The sequence below is a fragment of the Otolemur garnettii genome, unplaced genomic scaffold (assembly GCF_000181295.1).
Source record: "Otolemur garnettii isolate 467f Iridium unplaced genomic scaffold, OtoGar3 scaffold00051, whole genome shotgun sequence".
Taxonomy (NCBI): Eukaryota; Metazoa; Chordata; class Mammalia; order Primates; family Galagidae; genus Otolemur; species Otolemur garnettii.
The window spans coordinates 5310377-5334028 of NW_003852446.1; the positions used below are offsets into that span (position 1 = coordinate 5310377).

Sequence of the window (23652 nt, forward strand, 5' to 3'; positions counted from 1 at the left end):
ATATCAAAATGGGGCGGCACCTGTGGCTCAAAGGAGGAGGGCACTGGCCTCATACGCTGGAGGTGGTGGGTTCAAACCCAGCCCCAGCCAAAAACTGCAAAAAAAAAAATAAATAAAAATGTTAGTTTACACTAAATATTTACAAGCAGTGTGATAACAGATTAATTTTTCTCCCTGGCCTCAAGCAATCCTCCCATGTCAGCCTCCTGAGTCTGCCTCCCTAGCTAGACATGGAGTCTTACTATATTGGATTGCCCAAACTGTTCTCAAACTCCATGCCTCAAGGGATACTCCATATCAGCCTTCCAAAGTACTGAGGATTACAGCTGTGAGTTGCTGTGCCCAACCTGATTGACTTTTTTTGCTTGTTTTGAGACAGAGTCTCACTATGTCACCCTCGGTAGAGTGCTGTGCCATCACAGCTCACAGTAACCTCAAACTCTTGGGCTTAAGCGATTCTCTTGCCTCAGCCTCCCAAGCAGCTGGGACTACAGGAGCCTGCCACACTGCCTGGCTACTGATTGACTTTCATTAGTGAATCACAAATCAGGCAGCATCCAATCTACAAAACAGAAAAGAGCTCCATAAGCTAAACTGAATAGATGAGTTTCACATGCAGGAAAAAGCACAGGAAAGCAGTACCAAGGAACAGATAGCATATTGGTTATTTCAAGGTTACTCTCCTTACAGGGATGTCAGCAAAATCTTGTTGGCTTAATGGAATTCAGCTATTTCCTCTCTCCAGCTTTTTTTAGAAAGTCAGATCTTACAAGTAAACAACTTAGGTTTTGGGACCTTAGCGTGAATGACTCCATTTTGGGTCTGCTATCTTCTCTTTAGCAACTTTTTATTATCACGGAAAAACATTTTGTTTCCATCAGGATAATCCGGTTTCTTGTACCCTCAATGAATTCCCAACAATTAAAAAAAAAAGTTTTGTTTTTCTTTTAACAATAGTAAGATCAATTTGAATTTTATATAATTATCTTAAATGTTATAAATCAATAATTTTTATTAAAAAGTCAACACAGGGCAGTGCCTGTGGCTCAGTAAGTAGGGCGCAGGCCCCATATACTGAGGGTGGTGGGTTCAAACTCAGCCCCGGCCAAACTGCAACAAAAAAATAACTGGGTGTTGTGGCGGGTGCCTGTAGTCCCAGCTACTTGGGAGGCTGAGGCAAGAGAATCACCTAAGCCCAGGAGTTGGAGTTTTCTGTGAGCTGTGATGCCACAGCACTCTACTAGGGCAATAAAGTGAGACTCTGTCTCTAAAAAAAAAAAAAGTCAACACAAATCTACTTACAATAAGCCTACCTACATCTTTTCTTTTTTTTTTGAGACAGAGTCTCACTCTGTGCCCTGGGTAGAGTGCTGTGGCATCATAGTTCACAACCTCAGACTCCTGGGCTCAAGCTATCCTCAATCCTCAGCCTCCGGAGTAGCTGGGACTACAGGCACTTGCCACAATGCTCGCTGGTTGTTCTACTTTCAGTAGAGACAGTTCTTGCTCTTGTTCAGGCTGGTCTGGAACTCCTGAGTTCAAGCAATCCACCCCCTCAGTCTCCCAGAGGGCTAGGATTACAAGAGTGAGCCACCTCACCCAGCCAGCCAAACCACATCTTATGACAGGAAGTAAAGCCTCTCTAGACTACAGAGAATTAGGCAGCCTACGTAAGTAAAGTCTTATACATGGATTCATACATGGATTTTCATAACGGATATATAATGGATAGAATGAAATGTCCTTATCACTTATTAAAAAAGAATGACTTTATTTTATAAAAATGATACAACATTCATTTTGTTTGACAGCTACAGAAAAGGTCACTAGTAATCCCACTGCTTAAAAAACACATTCTTCTTAGTAAAGCATCACAAGAATGGAGAAGCAATAATCCAATCTACTCAATTCTAATATGAAGGCAGTCAGTGAGCTAATACATGGTGAGGGGTAGGGGCATGACGGAATGGGAGGAGGGAGAGGGATGGGGGTCATGGTGTATGGCACACCTCTTGGGGGTGAGACACAATTAGAAGAGGGAATTTATCTAACAAATGCAATCAGTGTAACCTAATTCTTTGTACCCTCAATAAATCCCAAACAATAAAAAAAAGGGGGGTTAACAGTGGGTGGGTAAGTTTCTAGACCTCTCAATTTACTCGTAGGTGCAGACAGGATTGATGGTGGGAATCACTATACTTTTTCTTTTATTAAATCATAGCTGTGTACATTAATACTGTCATGGGGTACAGTGTGCTGTTTTTATATACAATTTGAAATATTTTCATCCAACTGGTTAACATAGCCTTCATGTCATTTTCTTAGTTATTGTGTTAAGACATTTATATTCTACATTTAGAAAGATTCACATGTATCCTTATAAGATGAACCATAGGCGTGATCCCACCAATCACCCTCCCTCCACCCACCCTCCCCCCTCTCCCCTCCCCTCCCTCTCCCCTTTCCCCATATTCACTATACTTTTTATTCTAAAAACTTTTAGAAAAAAATAAAAATTAAAAGTTTGGGTCCGCACTTGTGGCTCAAGCGGCTAAGGCACCAGCCACATACATCTAAGGTGGCGGGTTCGAATCCAGCCCGGGTCTGCCAAACAACAATGATGGCATGACTGCAACCAAAAAATAGCCAGGCATTGTGGTGGGCGCCTGTGGTCCCAGCTACTTGGGAGGCGGAGGCAGCAGACTCAATTGAGCCCAGGAGTTGGAGGTTGTTGTGAGCTGTGATGCCATAGCACTCTAGCCAGAGGGATAGCTTGAGGCTCTGTCTCAAAAAAAAAAAAATTAAAAGTTTTAGGGCAGTGCCTATGGCTCAAAGGAGTAGGGCGCCAGCCCCATATGCCAGAGGTGGTGGGTTCAAATACAGCCCTGGCCAAAAACTGCAAAAAAAAAAAAAAAATTAAAAGTTTTAGATTTAATTTTATTTGAACATTATAGAAAAAACTTAGACATGAAAGTGAAGAGGGCTGCTGAATTTTAGATAAGTATTTCTTCACCCTAAGGCAGTGTTTTTCAACCTTTTTTTATCTCACAGCACCCTTGAAACACACAGTAAAAGTCAGTGGCACATGTAATGTTGATTAAAAAAAAGAATATACTTACTGTGTTTTCAACTTCTTCCAAAAAAAATTTAATTAATGATCTTTGAAAAAATTTTGAGGCACATCTAAGATCCTCTTACCACACACCAGTGTGCCTGAGCACACTGGTCGAAAATCACTGCCCTAGGCTCGGCGCCTATAGCTCAACGGGCTAGGGCGCCAGCCACATACACTTAGGGTGGCGGGTTCGAATCCAGCCTGGGCCCGCCAAACAACAATGACGGCTGCGACCAAAAAAGTAGCCAGGCGTTGTGGCGGGCGCCTGTGGTCCCAGCTACTTGGGAGGCTGAGGCAGGAGACTCGCTTGAGCCCAGGAGTTGGAGGTTGCTGTGAGCTGTAATGCCACAGCACTCTGCCCAGGGGGACAGCTTGAGGCTCTGTCTCAAAAAAAAAAAAAAAAAAAAAAAACCGAAAATCACTGCCCTAAAGCTACTGGTTCCTAAAAAGAGCTAAATAAGCCAGTGGTTCTCTAACTCCGGCAGGCTACTAATCCCCTGGAGGACTTGTTAAATCCCAGATTGCTTGACCCTATCCCCAAGGTTTCTGATTCAGGAGTGGGGGAGCAAGAATCAGCATGTCCAACAAATTCCCAAGTGATGCTGGGGTTGCTGCTCTGGACCACACTTTGAGAACTACCTGGATAAGGCCAAGAAAATAGATAATGGGGCGGGGCCTGTGGCTCAAAGGAGTAGGGCGCCAGCCCCATATGCTTGTATGCCTGAGGTGGCAGGTGCAAACCCAGTCCTGGCCAAAAACTGCAAAAAGAAAAAAAAAAAAAAAAAGGATAGTGAAAAACTTATGGTGGGTTACCACGGTTTTCCCCCATATTATCATCTTGATATACCGTGACTTGACATGACCAGAGAGATGAGGCAGTTCATTGTTAGTCTGCATCCCACTTTCCCTCCCCCGTGTCTCAATTTGTCAATATATGTTAATTTTTCTTTGTCAAGATTTATAACATTTTCATTCCATTCTAAAATCATTCTATTTGCTGGGACTTCGTTGGGGAATCTGGTATCCCCTCTCTTCTGGGTTCCCATTAAATGTCCAGAACGAGAACTCACTGGGTTGCAGTCAATGGTGCCCCTCACTCCTGTGGGCTTTGGCTTCTCCAGGCTGCTGTGGGACCTGGGAAATGCCAAGTCCTGGTGATTCTTTCCCCTCTGCTGGGGTTCTGAGATGGTAGCAAAGAGTTTGTTGTCCCAAGAGTTTTCATTACTCTCCTCCACATGGCCTAGTCACCCCGGTCACCACATTAGTCTTTGTTCATGCTGGGGCCTAGTGTCACCAAGAATTTTGTCAACTCCATTTTTTTACTTAATATTTCTTATGGGGGATAGGCGAAGGATCACTGGCAGCCAGTGCCTCCTGCGTTACCATCTTTCCCTCTCCTCCTGGTGGATGTGTGCCTGGTGCTTACCGAGTTTGCTAGGTGATGTGGAAGGTAAGACTTTCTGGTCTACTTATACTTTTCCTGCTTCCACCTGGAAGTATCCCCATCCTTTAAAAAAAAAAAACTATTCGGAAATGTAGGATTTATTAGATAAAATCTAGTACATAGTACGCATTAGTCTTTCTCTACCCTCAAGGGCCTAACTTGTAAATCTTTCTCTGGCTCTGGTGGGTCTGGATGGTGATTAAGCAAAGACTAGAACTCTCTTTGCTGTTCTGGTCCTTCCTTCCAGCTTGTAGAAGATTCACAGTAGATAACCCTCCCACTTTCTACAGGGCCTCCAGCAGATGACCTTTGATCTCTTGCACCACATCCCCAAGTTACAAAGCCATGACTGTGCTACCTCCTGGGCTGCATGCCGTGAATTGCTTTAAAAGAAGGTGGGAGGGAGATTGGTGAGAGGAGGGGAGGGTACTGGGTGGGATCTCAGCTAATGTACACAATGCAAGGGTATAATGCAAAATAACTAAATTTTAAATGTCTTCCCATAAGAAATAAGTAAGGTGATGGATATGTTAATCAGTTTGATTTAAGCATTCCACATTGTGTATCAAATCATCACAGTTATGACTATTACAGTTATGATTTTATTTTTTTTTTTGAGACAGAGCCTCGACTGTCACCCTGGGTAGAGTGCCATGGCGTCACAGCTCACAGCAACCTCCAACTCCTGACTCCTGGGCTTAAACGATTCTCTTGCCTCAGCCTCCCAAGTAGCTGGGACTACAGGCGCCTGCCACCATGCCCGGCTATTCTTTGGTTGTAGTTGTCACTGTTGTTTGGCAGGCCCGGGCTGGATTTGAACCTGCCAGTTCTGGTGTATGTGGCTGGCGCCTTAGCTGCTTGAGCTACAGGTGCTGAGCCTACAGTTATGATTTTCATTAAATATTAATAATAAAAAAAGAGGCCCCTCAACCCTGTGCTGTCACCATTCTCCATTTTGGTGGCTGCCCATCTGCTCGCAGATGCTCTTAATAAACCTCTGCTATTAACTCTACTCAACCTGGCTCTCTGCGGCGCCTACCTTTTGACAGTGGGTATCTATATAAATTGTTACGTAAATATAGTTATTTTCCAATAGAAAAAAATGAAAATGTATCCTCCAAAATGGTTATAATAGTTTTATCTGTGGTAAGACTATGGTTGATGCTTTAAACTGAAATTTATACTGAGATAATTGTAGATTCACATAAGCTATAAGAAATAAGGCAGGGCTCTCACGTATACTTTACCCCGTTTTACCCAAAGCATCAAGTCTTAAAACCCAAACCAGCAAACCCACCAACAGAATAGTGCCTTTTGAGGTTTGTGAAACCAATAGGAAAGAAATGTGATGAGGGGATGCTCAAGCAGGAATGGCAACTTTTCTCTTACCCTTTTGTATGTGTCCACTTCAGTACTTACTTTATGCTGCAATTCTTTGTGTCTGTGATGCTCTTCTCCAGCAGTTTCTGAGGTTCCTCAGAGCAAAGACTATGTCTTGCTATCTTTGTCTTCCCAGTGCCAGAGAAGGGCCTAGCATGCGGGGTGATGGGGGGAGGGGGGAGGAGGCAGCAATGCAATGGGACTTATCAAAAAACTTCAATTTTTATGTGTCTGAGGATTCAAATTCTTTCCAGCCAATAAAAAATGATACAAATGACCTTTTGTTCAATCTCCATATAAAAATTAGATATGCACTTCCTAATGAACATATTCTGTACTCACTACTTATGCGTTCATCATTGAAATAATTTTTAATGAGTTCATGGCAAGTAGGATGCTGGGGATATTTTTTTTTTGAGACAGAGCCTCAAGCTGTCCCCCTGGGTAGAGTGCTGGGGCATCACAGCTCACAGCAACCTCCAACTCCTGGGCTCAAGCGAGTCTACTGCCTCAGCCTCCCAAGTAGCTGGGACCACAGGCGCCCACCACAACACCTGGCTACTTTTTTGGTGGCAGCCGTCATTGTTGTTTGGCGGGCCCAGGCTGGATTCGAACCCGCCACCCTAAGTGTATGTGGCTGGCGCCTTAGCCATTTGAGCCACAGGCGCCAACCTGGATGTTGGGGATATTATGATGAACATGATAGACGTGGTACTTGTCCTTATTTTTTTTTTTTTTTGAGACGGAGTCTCACACTGTGCCCTGAGTAGAGTGCCTTGACATCATAGCTCACAGCAACCTCAAACTCCTGGGCTCAGGCGATTCTGTTGCCTCAGCCTCCCGAGTAGCTGGGACTACAGGTGCCCACCACAATGCTCAGCTATTTTTAGAGACAGGGTCTTGTTCTTGCTCAGGTTGGTCTCAAATTCATGAGCTCAAGCAATCCACCTGCCCAGGCCTCTCAGTGCTGGGATTATACGTATGAGCCACTGCGCCCGGACCCCCCCATCCTTATTTTATCAAGCAAGTCTTTCTTTGTAGGCTTTAGATCTAACACTAACATTTCCTGAATGGGTATTGTGCAGATAACATGTTTTACATTTTAAGACAATGCCAAATGTATATCCAAGTATGCTCAAATAGCAATCAGTTGTGGAGTATTATTCAATTGGCAATCCTACCCTTAAGTGCTGCAATAAATGAAAATAGAACTAGAGACTAAATGCCATTTACTAAGTTACATTTCTTTGCCAAACGCCCATTTTCCGTATCAGACTGTTCATATCGTACAGGCAAGGCCCATGGGTCTTGCCCTCTTGCTCACTGCTGTAATTTTAGTACAGTATCCATGCAATACATAGCTGTCAATCAAAAGATTAAATCTTCAAGGCTCAAAACAGTCTTCTAGAATATGGAAATAAATGAAATCAATTATTTTAAAATTTGAGACAGATTTGCCAAGTCCCTAAAACACAATATAAAGTTGCCATATTATTGCGAGCATGCATTTCTTTCTTACCGCAAGTGGAATGGTACAGGACCACAGAGATGGTAAGCAGCACAAGGCAGGCTCTCTCCTAAGGTTGTTACCTGACCAGCAATGACTCAAGTGCACTCACCCTTGGCCCCCACCCACTTAAGGAGAAGGCGGCCCTATCTTTTAAAGATATGTGAAAGAACACTGAATCACGTAGTATTAGTTTTCATAATCCAGTCGTGAAACACCAAGTTCTTGCTGAGCTTTGTATTTCAATTTAGAAAGCACTGTCTTTGTAAGCGAACAGGCTTTAAACATCATTAGGTCCTACCCAAGGTTGTGAGCTTCATACAAAATTAAAACAATGTTCTCACAAACTGGCAAGTAACTTCTTTAAGCAGGAAGAACAACAGTATTTTATTTTATTACAAATAATCATTTCACAAAACGTAATTGGGAATGTTTGTGTATTGTTAAGCATGACACAGAAAACATAAAGTAATAAGGTATTGGGACCTAACAGTTTCACTGAAAATCCCATGGATTTTGTCTTACACATGGTAGGTATGCAATACATATCAACTGAACTGACAAGAAACACTCTACAAGATGTGCTTGCAAAATGTGTAATGCTATAGTAGGAAAGTACAATTTTCAAATATGAGATTTGGTCTGTCAGATTTTTTAAAAGCCTTTAAAAATATGATATGCACAAGCTTGCCCTGAGGGAAAAATAAGATGGACTATAGATTACAAAATCTTTACATGTTTTCCACAATAGCATTTTGAAATTGGAAAAGAGCAAACGGTGTGGAAAAAACTGAACGAACACATTACTAAAAATTCAGTGCACTCACAGCTACCTGATGGAAAATTTGAAGCACCTTTTCTCTTGCCTTCTTACATTAGAATATGAAATGTATGAATTATAGAGGCCTTGATTTTCAGAAACTTAAGAAAACTTCAAGTTGTAAGCCAAAATGTCATCAGAAAAAGAAAAACCCGGTATAAAATTTGCTACCATAAGGCCACTGTTTCAAGTTCTTTCATGTACAGACACTATACAATTCAGATACTTTTGTTTTTGTTTTTATTACATAAGCAAAACTTTGAACATATAAACGTCTGAATATAGCTTGGTTAAGTTCTCTCTATGAAAACATGCTCAGAGAAAAATGCATCAACAAATAATGCCCTTCAAGTGATCCTTTTGAGGCTTTTTGCAAAAGAAACTATAGTCAATACAACTTTTAGGTTGAATACTGTAATTTAAAAGCAATTGTTAAGTATAAAAGAGTTGCAGCATTCCACGACTAAAAAATAAAGTTATTTTATCCAGAAAGTTACAGTATTAGTGCCTTAGTGCCACTTCTAACGCCTGACAAAAAGCGATGTTTCCAACTTTTCTCCTGTAGTGCTGCTTCCATTTGTCACTTTTCCAGGTTAGATTGCTGTGGCATTGTTTGTATATTCCTATTAAGAGAAAACAAGAGAAATAGGGACTTCAAAAGAAGTGTCAGTGATAACATCTGAGCTAGAGTTTCGTTCATACTGCAATTCTCCAAACACTTTAATTATATACTGCTTGCACCCTGAGATCCCCACAAAGGTATGTGGAATCCCAAAGACGCATAGTAACAACAGAACACATCAAAGCAGATATCAAATGATAAGTCAAAAGGACAAAGAAAACATATGGCACTAGATAGCACTGGTACTAGCAAACTGCTGAAAACAGAATTCTGCTATTTGGGTGAGTTTTTACTGGGATGTCCCTGAGCATAAAACCAAGACTCTTAAACCTTAGTGTCTCAAGAACGGAGCCTGACACTACTACACACACACACATACACACACACACACACATACACACACACGCCTCAAACGAGTATTTTTCTTTTCCATCATGTGGCTTCTCTAATTATCAAACTATATGGACTCTTCTAATTTGACTGATAACTGCAAACAAAGCTATTGGAGGGGAAGCTTTCTTGCTTTTGGATGGTTACCTACAACATAAAAACATGTCAGGCTTCAATAAATACGGGAAAAAGAATTCACAAGAATAGTAAGACTATGATTAAAGGGTAATGAAAGCGGATTCTATATTGCGCTACTATGCAAAATATAAATTACTAACCACGAACACGACGTAAGACAATGCAACTAATAAAAGAGCAAACACAGTTAAATGGCATGTTTTTAGGGATATTAAAAAATAAAAATTTATTAATACATATATCCTTACCTTTTACTAGGATCTTACATTATTAAAACTGAAAGAAATTTAAGAGTTGATTTATTGTTTTGGCATTTATATTAGTATGGAAACTTTTAATTCCAGACAAAAACAGTGCTGACAGAAAATTCGTATTCTTCTTTCTCCTTTGGTTAATGAAATGTTCAAAATACATGCACATAGAGTTTGGTCATCATCGTTCGTTTAAACAGATGTAGGCTTCATTGTATCCTACATAGTCATTATACAGTATAAAAAGTCATACAAATTTATCTTAAAATATGTTGCCTACCTATAACTTTAGAAGATAATTCTAACAGTAATTAATAATTCTAAAATAAATTTCAACTGAAATATCTCACTTATAAAAATGTATGCTTATTTTGAATTATATTTCTCAAATTAATCTCTCCATCCTTCCATTGATTTAAATACGAGCACCTCTCACTTAGGTTTATATAATTTGTCATTTAGGTCCCTGCGAATGTTTCCTTGTTGATCTTCCTGCACTTCATCTCTCCTTTGAACCTGCCTACCCACTGCTAACTTAGTGACCATCCCAAAGTCCCCTCCTTTCCAGTCCAGGAAGATGTCCTACTGCTACCACAAATGTTAAATATTCTCCCCTGCTTTCGAGGCCCTCTATAATTCACACAGCCCCATTTCTCCCCATCCTTATTATATCCTACTGTCAAACATGGATCTTTGGCTTTATCCCTTTCTATGTTCTGCTCTCATCCAGGCCTCAGCTCACAACCTACCTCCTCTGTGAAGAGCGTATCAACAAAAGTACTTAGCACACATCTCCTGACCATTCCTACCACAATGACCTTGGCTTCCCTTTAAGCACTGACTATCTGTGGAATTAAGCTCTTCAAAAATATGGTTGTACGGAAAAAAGTTAGCATAGGAGGCCTGACTGCTATCCTTCAAGGGTCCCGTTTATGAGTTGGCCCTTGGCCAGTGTCTGAGAACTTAGATTTCAGGAGTGTCCCCACCATTAACTGATGAGTGCTGAAACCACGTAAATAGTATGGTCTATGTTGAACACTTGCCTTCCTTCTGGGAGTCTGGAATTTGGTTGTACACCTACCAGGGGACACCTATGTGATCAGCCCCCAGTAAAATCCTCAGGTACTGAGTCTCTGGTGAGCTTTCTAGGCTGGCAACATTTGATAGGTTGTCACAACTCGTTGCTGAGGGGGGGTTAAGCACATCCTCTGTGATTCCACTGGGAAAGGACTCTTGGAAACTTGTACCTGGTTTCTTCTGACATTGCCCCACGTGCCTTTCTCTTTTGCTGATTTTTCTCTGTACCTTCTACTGTAATAAATCATAGCCATGAGCATGGCTATATGCTGAGTCCTCCTGGTGAACCATCAAACCTGGGGGTGGTCTTAGGGACCCCTGATACGATGGTCTTTGTTCATTAACTTAGTAAAGCATATGGATGGATAAACATGTGTGAGTATGTGTGTATGTGCATATGTGTGTGTGTGTGTGTGTATGTATATGCTTAGATTTAATCTCATTCAACAAGCATTTTCTAAAAACTGACTTATATGAAAGGCAACAGGGGAAAATATAAGACTAGTGAGGCACGTCCTACCGTCAAGAACTTGATAATCTATTTGGGGAAATAGGAAGGTAAACAGCAATAATTAGAGACCAAATGAAACAAGAGTTAAAGAAGGGGCTTTGGGGCAGTGCCTGTGGCTCAGTGAGTAGGGCGCCAGCCCCATATACCGAGGGTGGTGAGTTCAAACCCGGTCCCTGCCAAACTGCAACAAAAAAATAGTTGGGCGTTGTGGTGGGTGCCTGTAGTCCCAGCTACTTGGGAGGCTGAGGCAAGAGAATCGCCTAAGCCCAAGAGTTGGAGGTTGCTATGAGCTGTGACGCCACAGCACTCTACCCAGGGCAATAAAGTGAGACTCTGTCTCTAAAAAAAAAAAAAAAAAAAAAAAAAAAAAAAGGGCTTTGATAAGACTTTATAGTGAGTTTCAAAAGGAAAGTAGAGTTTGCTAAGAAGAGTCAGGCACAGGAGGCTATTTCCAGCCATAAAATCAGTAGGAACCAAGGATCAAATACACAAAAATACATATTATGCTTCAGAAGGCAGAGGGTTCATGGGGAAATGGGGCTAGAAAGGTAGCTTAGGGCTTGACCTGGCTATCAGGTTTGGTCTCTTTTTTTTGGTAGGCAAGAGTGCTTTGCTATAATCAGAATTTGGGAACAATGACTGTGCTAGTAGTAAAGAGAATGAGTAAACAAATCACTGGTGGCAAGAAGACAGGTTAGAATGTTCTAAAGCTTCCAAAACCAGACCAGGGATACATAAGAATATAGAATAAAGGTGGCATTTCCAATTAGCAAGGAAAGGACAAATTATACAATAAATGGTGTCAGATAAACTATCTACTGGGAAAAATTAGATCCTTAATGTTATATCATCAAAATAAATTCTAAATAGATTAAATATTTGTTAAAAATTAATCCTAAACCCACTTGAAGAAAACACAGTAAAGAATTTTTATCACTATAAGCATGACATGAAATCTAGAAGCCATAAAAGACAAAACTGACAGATTCATGAATGTCTAAAAGTTGATTTCATGAACTAACGTGAAAGCCAGCACAAACAGCTGACAAACATAAATGAACACCAGCAAAGTGGGCAACAGGTTAGTGTGCAACAGGTTAATACCATCAGCAGATCAAGTGCTCTCAGGAATCAGTAAGAATAAGTACCGCCCCGAGGCAGTGCCCGTGGCTCAGTGGGTAGGCGCCGGCCCCACATACCAAGGGTGGCAGGCCAAACTGCAAAAAAGAAAAAAAACAGCCAGGCGTTGTGATGGGCGCCTGTGGTCCCAGCTGCTTGGGAGGTTGAGGTGAGAGAATCGCCTAAACCCAGGGGTTGGAGGTTGCTGTGAGCTGTGACACCCTGGCACTCTGCCTAAGGCGACAAAGCGAGACTCTGTCTCAAAAAAAAAAAAAAAAGAATAAGTACTGCCCCCAACAGAAACACAGGCAGAGTACAGAAATAAGGAAATTAAAGAAAGAAATTCAAATGGCCAATGGACACATAAAAAGACGCTCACACCATTCATAATCAAAGAAAGGCACATGCGAGTTACTTTCTGCTGTGAGACTGACAACAAAAGGACTGATAATGTGCAGCACTGGCCAATGTGCAGGCAAACGGGGCAACACAGCAAGGTACCAAAATGTCAATGTCCCCAAGCGGTATCGGGATATGCACACCTTTAGGGGTACATAAAGACTTTCCAATGAGTATGTGAATAGAGATAGTTTGAGGAAAATAATTTCCTCATCTTCAAATTTCCAACGTTCACTCTCCAAAATTATCCCACCTGTACAACTGGTTAAGGCTGGTTCCCCACCTCCCCACCTTACATAAGAATGATCCATCTTCTTCCTATCCTGCATCTTACTATTTTGTATTACTTGGGGACCCCCCAAAAGGGGCAATTTGAAACACTGGTGTTAAAGTGAACCAACCCTAACGCTACTAACAAATAGCATATTTCGGCAAGTCAGATGGTTTCCAATTCTTTGCTTTTGTTTAATAAAATCTAAGGTATGCAAAATCAAACTGTCAGTGATAGAACATTCAAAACACTTTTTGATGACGGGTCACTAAGTGATTTTTTTGGCCTATAATTCAGAGTGAGTCCAAAGAATCGAGTGGCATTGCTATAATAGAAGTCCTTTCATTCCCATCTATATAACCATATAAACAAGGTTTCCCAGCACTTACATCTATAAAAAGAAAAAATAGAATTAGAATAGATACTTGAACACTGTATTATTCTACCAGCAATAAGTAATACTTAGCTATGAATACATGAAGTAATTGAAAAAAGAAATGCATTTGCAATAAAATTTCTTTTGTCTAATCAATACTTAACAAAATTTGTAATACATTTATGATATTTTGATCAACTGTAAAATTAATTCAATTCTGAGGAAATATTTAACATCTAATAGTCACAGAAATCTGATGTTACCTGCCAAATTAGATTTGGTGATCAATAACATATGTTCAAAGATAAAATTATATTGGGGGAGTGGAATAAAGCCTAAATTCAAGACAAAAAACGAAACAGTGTAAAGTTTCTCACTGTTAAAAGAATTTGTGTATTTTTTAAAAATGCATGATGCCGGTTATTAAATTCTTATAGTATGTAGGTTTCACTGACAGGATTTAAAAGAATGATTAACAGTTTTATTTAAGACTGTCAGTATTTATAATATGCCAGAAATTATATCCTTTGTGACAGCTTATGATAACAAAAATCAGATAACCTAAAAATGTGCAAGGAAGTACATAATGTTTTGAAATTTTAGAGTATATGAGCAAAAAGGTTTAAAGAACACCAAAAGATATAATACATCTATAGAGTGGAACAATATGCAGATGTTAAAAAAAACAAATTGAGTGGGATTATGAATGACTGATAGAAATAAGAAGACTTGGAATGGTTAAAGTTGTAAGGAGAGCTGGGAAGATTAGCAGGATCAGTTTCTAGGTTGGCTTGGCTAGCCATGATGGACCATGTGGGAAATGAGTGGCTGAGAAGTAAAACAAGTCTGATACAATTGGTAAAAGCTTTGCTGAGATGCAATTCACACCCTACACAGTTCTCCCATTCAAAGCATACAATTCAGTAGCTTTTTAGTATATCCACAAAGTTGAGCAGCCATCAATCACCACAATCACTTTTAGCATACTTTGTCACCCCAAAAAGAAACCCCATACCGTTAGCAATAACCCCATAAACCCCCTTCTCAACTTTCCCCTTGCCTCCCAGTACCTCCAAATCACGAATTCTACTATTTGTTTTTATGGATTTATCTGTTCTGGACATCACATATAAACAGAATCATATAACATGTGACCATTGGTGTCTGGCTCCTGTCACTTAGCATTATATTTTTAAGGGTCATCTGTGCTGTAGCATGTTTCAATGCAAGTTTGATTTTAAACATGCTGAATTTGCGGTACTTTTAAGACATTCATGTACATGTACCTGGGAGGCAGGTGAAAATCTGGGGGTCTGGAGACATCAACAGTGTGATGGCTGAAATTCTGGGAAGAGGTAAGGACAATGAAGACAAGTAGAAGGAATAAGAAAAGAGAATAATGAATATCATACTAGGAAATGCTTATGTTTTTAAAGAATATGTGGAGGAAGAGAAACCACCAAATAAGCCAGAGAAGCCAGAGAGGTAGGTAGTGACCCTGGAGGCTCTAGACTCTAAGTGCTTGAAGGTGATGATGCTTTTACACAGCACTTCTTTTGCACCAGGGCATACTTCCCCTTGAGGGACATGGTGAGTGTATAATAGATTCTTGTTGATTCAGCTTCTTGGTTCCTACTCTATCTTTGTACTCCAGAACTTTCAAGTGTTCTTTCAACCCCCAATGCCATGAATCCCAGTATCTAATTTCTTTTCTGCACTCTCTTTATGCCCTCTCCTCCCTTCCCTACTTATCTATGGGTAAGCTCTGGTGACACCACAATCTGGTCGACTACTGAAGAATGTGTGGTGCTAAGGAACTCCTTGCCTTCCTGACCAAATGCATAATTACTGACAGTGTTTCAGAGGTAATATTCTGAGAGGTGACTTCATGAATTCTTACTAGGTTTTTTGTCTTATTTGGGTAAACAATCTACTTTCTGGTACACTTCCGTAAAACCATCATGAGTGACATATGTGGTGGTGAAATCAGAAACCTCTCACTGAGGTATTCAGTCAAAATGGGAGGTGGGGTGGGAGAGGTTACATAAGATATTCTATTTAGCTTTAAAACCTAAAAAACAATCAGTTGCCACTTTTGTCTATCTTTTGAAAAATATTAAGTTTTACTAAAACCATTAAGCAGGTTCAGTGTAAAGGTTTCCTAATGATGAATATTTAAGGAACATTTATGACTATTAAAATTTATAAAACCAAAGTTAGATGCTAGTAATACATACATTTCTCAGAAGAAAATATTAGCCTAAAATTATGATCAAAAGTGATGCTAAAAATTGACAAACATACCTCATTTAACTGACACAATGCTATTATTCTATTTCATAGAAGTTAATTTTATGCCATATTTATGTTGCATTTTCAAATACTAACATGGCTAATTCAAATAAAAACAAGCCACAGCTAAAAGAAGGTGGTATTTAGATTATCAAGAAACTTTTTGTTAACATTAAGAGTTAGCACAGTGGACTCAACCTCAGTTTCCATCAACAGATGAATGGGTAAAGAAAATGTGGCATATAGACAATGGAATATTGTTTAGCCTTCAAAAGAAGGAAATCTGTCATTTGTGATAACATGGATGAACCTGGAGGACATTTTGTTAAGTGACATAAACCAGGCACAGACAGACAAATGCTTGCCACATAATCTCACCTATATGTGGAATCTAAAAGCCATGAACTCATAGAAACAGAGAGTGAAATGGTTATCAGAGCCTGGGAAGACTGGGGAGAAGCTGGTCAAAGTACTAACACAAAATTTCAGTTAGACAGGAGGAATTAGGTCAAGAGATATACTGTACATCATGGTGACGATAGTTAGTGACAATATATTGTATGCTTGAAAACTGCTAAGAGGATAGATTTCAAGTGCTCTCACCACAATAAAAGGTGAGCTAATGCATAGTTAAATATCTGATTTAGCCATTCTATAATGTATACATATATCAAAATATCACGTTGAACACTATAAACATGTATGCATAATTTTTACTCATCAATTAAAAACATAAAATTAATAAAGAGTTAGCATATAGTGGTGATGATTGCATAGCATTGAGAATGTATTAATGTCACTGAATTGTATCCTAAAAAATGGTTAAAATGACAAATTTTGTATTATACATATTTTTACCACAATGAAAACTACAAATGGGGGAAAAAGAAGAATCAGTATATTTTGCAATTATGTACCCTTTGTATATAGTCTGTTCAATATTTTTTTGGCACTTAGCTAATATCAGTTAAAAGCCTTTAACTAAATTTCTATTTCAAAGATTAACCATACAACATAAATTCTAAATTAACAAGTTCAAACAGCAGGTATATTCAAAATATTCAAGATATAGTAGCTGAAAGCATTTTAAGATTTGTTTCGCCACTCTGTTACTATTACTTTAAGTTTTTATTCAACTACCATGCCAAAGGAACATTTTTTAAATCGAGGTTGTTTCTTAAATAAAAATTAAATGAAAACCCACTTTATCTAATGAACATAGATAATGTAGAAGTTCAAAAGTCATTCAACATTTTTAAATGATCACAATTCAACTAACCTTTTTTTTCCTCAGTAATCTTTCTCTGTATTTATTAGTGACAAATCCCCTCGAACCAGTGAATCGCAAACGCTGATATTTAGCCTGAATGTACAAGCTCTTCTGTACCAGGCCTGATTTATACTGGGGCTGGCATCTGCCACCTCTACAGTTGCCCTGTAAAGGAAAAAAGAATTAAATGCAGAAACCACAGCTTTCAAGTCTACTCTGTCACTATCACAGATGGAAAAATGGCTGATACTTAGGGCTGCCCTTCATTCTAGGCATTATAGATATTAAAAGGGAAGGAGTTAAGGATGGCAATAAAGTACCCAAACCAGCTTCCTGGCTTATTTTATAGACTAATATATGTATTTAAAATATTAATATTTATTCTACATCAAACAAATTTTAAAAATAGTTAAAAGAACTTGAAAACCATTCATAACATTCATCCTGTTAAAAAATATAATTTTCAAAACCTCTAATGAGCTGAAATTATTCTTCTGATTCATAGTGAAACATAACAAATCCCAATGAAGGGGGAAAGACACTAAGAGTCAATACCTACTTAAGAATCAAAAACTCTTTTAACTTCATTCCTGTCAATTCCTTCAAATCAAACTTTCTTTACCACACAAAGCCCATTATACCAAATATGAGTTATATTGAAAAGAACATTTCTGGCTCGGTGCCCATAGCACAGCAGTTACAGCTCCAGCCACAAACACCAAGGCTGGTGGGTTCGAACCCACCCTGGGCCTGCTAAAAACACAACAATGACAACTGCAACAAAAAATAGCCAGGCGATGTGGCGGGCGCCTGTAGTCCCAGGTACTTGGGAGGCTATGGCAAGAGAATCGCTTAAGCCCAAGAGCTGGAGGTTGCTGTGAGCTGTGACACCACAGCACTCTACTGAGGGTGACACAGTGAGACTCTGTCTCCAAAAAAAAGAAAAAAAGAAAAAAAGAAAACATTTCCTAGCATATGTACTGCCCCGTATTATAACAGACATAAGAGGACAATGAACACTTGTGTTTCCCATGAGGTTGATAAGAGGAATGGTCACTTATTAATTAATCTACTGCTGGGAGTAGGAGAAGGAAGCCATCTTCAGTGTTGTCAGTCATGTACCAATTCTCTCCAAACCTTCCCAACAATTCTCCACACTTCCCCACCTCACTCCTCCACATTGTGCACTTTTCACGTCCACTTGCATTTCTGAGCATCCTCCCAACAAATGGAAGAAGTGGCCCGAAGTGTTCAAAGATGGAGTCTATCTCTGTCTAAGTCTTAAAACCTTGGCTACTTGCCATTCACTAGGAGAAGCTGCATTAAGTTTTTAACTACAAAAGGAATTTCTCCCCCCAAAATTATTCAATTAAATTCTTGATAGAAAATAAACATCAGCCAGGCACAGTGGCTCCTGCCTGTAATCCCAGCACATTAGGAGGCTAAGGCAAGAGGAACACATGAGACCAGAAATTCAAGACCAGCCTGAGAAATATAGCAAGACCTCATCTCTACAAAAAATAGAAACAACAGCCATGTGTGGTATAAAATCCAAATTACTCAGGAGGCTGAGGCAGCAGAATCACTTGAGTCTGGGAGTTTTGAGCTGACAGCGAGCTATGGTGATACCAGTGCATTCTAGCCTGGGTGACAGAGTGAGAAAAACCGGAGGAGGAGGAGGAGAAAGGAGGAAGAAAGGAGGAAAAGAAGGAAGAAAGAAGAAGAAGGAAGAAGGAGGGAGAAGGAGGGAAGGAGGAGGTAAGAGGAGGAGGAAGAAGAGGAAGAGAAAGAAAGAAAAGACATGTGAAGCCATATGAAGAAAAACTCTGGTGAAAATTAAACTTTTAACAAGACCAGTTCAGCACCCAAGTTGAACACTGGGAGATGTAATTCCAAGAAGTTGGGAGAAAATATGGTAGAGAAGGAAAGATTGGTGACCTGACATGTTCTTCCAGGCAGTTATAGTTAACTATAATATTGGTCTGAACTTAGTTAACAAAATCCATACCTAATATTATGTACAAGATACACAGACTAAATAAACCCACCCCTTTTCCTTTGGGGCCAACAATTTACAGCATAAGCTGGGTCTGAGCACCTGACAGGAGGCTAGTCTTTCAGATTTTGCCAACAGTCATCTCTACCAAGATCTAAGAAAAGGGCTCCCCAAGCTTGAAGAACATAAAAGAACATTTAGTTTTAATAGCACAAGCAGGAAGTCTTCTTCTTCTCTCTCTCCTTACCACTCAGGGAGGAGTTAAAGACTCAACCAGTATTTATTTACTGGGTGAGGACAAGGGTCAGACTAAAAATTGCAAATTCTATATCTTCAAGACTATATCCTTTGCATACTAAATTTATTCCCAAATGTGTTCTTTTCTTGATAAAGTTATAATTCTTCTCAGAAGATTAATATATACACATTATCAGAAATAAAGTTCATTATCTGCTGATTTGTTTCCATTTTCTCAATTTTCTTAAGCAAATCTTCACAGTAAAAAGGAAAATATGGCTCGGCGCCTGTGGCTCAAGTGGCTAAGGCGCCAGCCACATACACCTAAGGTGGCGGGTTTGAATCCAGCCCCGGCCGCCAAAACAACAATGATGGCTGCAACCAAAAAATAGCCAGGCGTTGTGGCGGGCGCCTGTGGTCCCAGCTACTTGGGAGGCTGAGGCAGGAGACTCGCTTGAGCCCAGGAGTTGGAGATTGCTGTGAGCTGTGATGCCACAGCACTCTACCCAGGGGGATAGCTTGAGGCTCTGTCTCAAAAAAAAAAAAAAGGAAAATATATTCTAGCTGTATGTAAATATTTGACTGCAGAGTTGCTCAGAGTTTTGTCTTTAAATCAAATTCTTTCTTTACTATGAATAAAAAATACCCCTGAGTCACATTCCAACTACTAAGTAACAAGGGTCCATTCAAATGGGATGAAGCCAATAGTGGCCCCTTTTAGAATATTTCCTGGGAAGAGTTTAGTATTTGTAAACTATTAAAAAAACAGAAGCTAAAATTACAAAAAATACATTTTGTTTTTAGAAAGTCAAGATCTGAATAAACCTATATACCCCTCTACAGATATCAAACAGGCAAGGTTTCCTCAATGTGAAGAGCTAAACAATGATAATTCCCCTTATCAGATTATAAGATTACACACATCCTGTTAGCCTCTAAGGAAGTCAATAAAATTGTTCACAAATACTACAATGTTTGCCTTAAATAAAAGCCCTCTCTAAATACTACTTGTTTCCCCACTGATAATAAAATTCATATTAACCAGAAACTAAGCCAATTCTAGAAGGAAAAGAGACTGAGGCTTAGTCAGGTGAGTTGTTGCTGGAGTTGCTACTTCTTTTTATGCAGAGGATGCCAATAAAATGTATATACATTTTAAGAAAGGAAAAAACTGTATGAAAATTATAATACTCAAATCATGTTTGACTTCTGCAATTACGAGAGATACAAGATACAATATACAAGATAACAAACATTATTGGTATATATTGAGTATCACCATCTTAATAGTTTTTTTCCTTTCTTAAAATGTGTATATATATTTTTGGCACCCTCTGTAGATACTTTTTTCTAATTCCTGGTTAAGTTCACATTATTTTTCCTTTTATATTAAACTTTTTTCTGCTTTTAAAATTTTCATTTTATTTATTTATTTTAATTTTTTTTTGCAGTTTTTGGCTGGGGTCGGGTTTGAACCTGCTACCTCCACTGGTGCCCTACTCCTTTCAGCCACAGGCACCGCCTTTTCTGCTTCTTTTTAAAAAAGGACACAGTTGTGAGGTTACAAAAGGGGAGGGCTGGCTACAAGAACAATTGCATTGAAAATATTAAGCTGCTAATTTAACGACAGTCATAATATGTGTGATACTGAATTATGGCTTTAAAACTATGGTCTGAGTTGGCTCGGTGCCTCTACAGGGCGCCAGCCACATACACTGGAGCTGGCAGGTTCAAATCCAGCCCTGGCCTGCCAAACAACAATGATAACTACAATAAAAAAATAGCCAGGCATTGGGTGGCGCCTATGGCTCAGTGGGTGGGGTGCTGGCCCCATGTACCAAAGGTGGCAGGTTCAAACCCAGCCCCAGTAAAACTGCAGCAAAAAAATGGCTGGGTGTTGGGGTGGGCCGCTGTGGTCCCAGCTGCTTGGGAAGCTGAGGCAGGAGAATCTCCTGGGCCCAAGAGCTGGAGGTTGCTGTGAGCTGTGATGCCACAGCACTCTACCAAGGGCAAGAAAGTGAGAGTCTGTCTCTAAAAAAAAGAAAAAATAATAATAAAATAGCCAGGCATTGTGGTGAGTGCCTGTAGTCCCAGCTACTTGGGAGGCTGAGGCAAGGGACTTGCTTAAGCCCAAGAGTTAGAGGTTGCTGTGAGCTGTGATGTCACAGCACTCTACCAAGGGTGACATAGTGAGACTCTGTCTAAAACAAAAATGAAAACAACAACAACAATGACTATGGTCTGAATAATGTTTAGACATCTAAATAGAACACAAACAATGTTTATGTTCAATAGTAATTTTCAAAGATTTGGCCATAGAAATGAATTTTAATCTATTTGAAATTTAGTGTTTGGTTTAAGTTATATCCTAAGCGCATTTAACAACAGGAAACAGACCATGGGCAACACTGGGAAAACAAGTGCACAAAGGGGTACTTCAATGCAGTAGTTATAAAAACTAAGTAGATTTCTCTTTCCACAATTATTTTAGAAATGGGCATGTCATACATGATGAAGCATCTAAGTTTATAATAAAGTATTTATGCCAAACCTATTTTTCAGTTATTTTCTTAAAGCTACGGAAAATTTCAGGTGAAACAAAATTATGATGAAACACCACAATTTTGTTAAGACTATCTGCACAAAACTGATCATCAGAGCTAATCTTGAGATTGATATGGTCCAATTCTATATACTAATAATGTGATTACTATCTGGCTTTGAATTAGTCCAATTCATATAAAAAGTAAGTTTTAACAAAACACTTCCTTTTCTTAGGAAGAATTATTTCTTCCCATTATTTTCCTATAAAGAATTAAACTTCTATGTAATCATATAACATTACACAGTAGTCAAGAGAACATTACTGCACGTATTTTGAAAAAAACATTTCTAAGAATTAACCTCAAAGAATCTTTCTTAAGGAAAAAGGGTAATAGGAGATCATCATAGAAGAATACTATAATCTGACCAAGGGGGCTCAGTGCCTGTGGCTCAAGTGGCTAAGGTGCCAGCTACATACACCTAAGGTGGTGGGTTCAAATCCAACCCAGGTCTGCCAAACAACAATAATGGCTGCAACCAAAAAATAGCTGGGCGTTATGGCGGGAGCCTGTGATCCCAGCTACTTGGGAGGCTGAGGCAGGAGAGGCTGAGGCAGGAGACTCGCTTGAGCCCAGGAGTTGGAGGTTGCTATGAGCTGTGATGCCACGGCACTCTACCCAGGGGGACAGCTTGAGGCTCTGTCTCAAAAAAAAAAAAAAAATCTGACCAAGGGGAAGAATGACATGTAGGAAGCAGTTAGATCTGAAAGCCCATCCACACCACTGTCTGTATGTTATGCAGACATCACATTTTCAGTTGACTTGATGCTTCATTACTCAAGAGATCAAAAGATGTTGTAAAACATGTTTATGTATTCTGTGGCAAGTTATTTCTGAAAACTTCACGTCACACTTTTTGTGATATACAAATTATTGGCTAAACATGTAACCCATAGAACGCCTACAAACTATATTAATGACAGTGAATAAAGCCTTCCAACATCTATAAATTCTGACTCTTGAGAAGCCAAGTATTAACAGAAGATCACTCAGCTAGCCTTCTGGTCTATGGTTTGGGGATAGTTTATGCTACTTTCCTGTTTTCACTAACTTCTTCCTAATTATTTTATCAAGGCTTCCTGCTACCTTCACACAAAAATTCAAACTCTTTCCTCTTATGGGTAGGGGGAAGAGACAACATGGAGTAACAACACAGTAACTATCATAAGCCAGGAATTCAGTCAAAATGGATTTTTTTTGAGACAGAGTCTCACTCTGTTGCCCTGGGTAGAGTGCCATGGCATCATAACTCACAGCAACCTCAAACTCTTGGGCTCAAGCGACCCTCTTGTCCCCGTTTTTCATTTTCAGTAGAGACAGGGGTCCTGCTCTTGCTCAGGCTGGTCTCAAATTCCTGAGTTCAAGTAATCCACTTGCCTTGGTCTCTTAGAGTGCTAAGATTATAGGCATGAGCCACCATGCCCGGCCTTCAAAATGGATTTTAAAAGCACTTCAACCTTTTTAAGAGCAAAGAAAGAAGAAATACATTATTTTGTACTATAATTCTTATTCCGTATGTGTGGGGGATGAGGTATTCTGGATAATCAAACATATTGGTTGATTAAAAATTATCATTTACATCCGAGATGGATGTAAAAATAATTAGAATGTGATAAAATATGTTTTAACAAAGTTTTCTGGACCAGAATCTTTCTCTGATGATCCAGAAGATCTCTGAGGATTGCAGGTCTATGGGAAGGGTTTTTTATTTTTTTGAGACAGAGTCTCAAGCTGGCACCCTGGGTAGACTGCTGTGACATCACAGCTCACAGCAACCTCAAACTCTTAGGTTTAAGTGATTCTCTTGCCTCAGCCTCCCAAGTAGCTGGGACTA

At 39.5% G+C, this 23652-nt stretch overlaps 1 protein-coding gene across 4 annotated transcripts in view; it reads right to left on the reverse strand.

Moving 5' to 3' along the window:
• Positions 1-7811: 7811 nt before the first annotated feature.
• BCLAF3 (BCLAF1 and THRAP3 family member 3) overlaps positions 7812-23652 on the reverse strand; it is a 66216-nt gene continuing 50375 nt past the window's right edge. For 2 of the 4 annotated variants that reach the window (XM_023514375.1, XM_012806399.2), the window contains 2 exons: positions 16992-17147; positions 7812-8889 (listed from right to left, as the gene is read on the reverse strand). In XM_023514375.1, the coding sequence (XP_023370143.1) occupies positions 8860-8889; positions 16992-17147 (186 nt within the window). In that variant the 3' untranslated portion in view covers positions 7812-8859. The remainder of the gene's footprint in view (positions 8890-16991; positions 17148-23652) is intronic. The other 2 variants (XM_023514376.1, XM_023514377.1) reach the window with 1 other exon arrangement.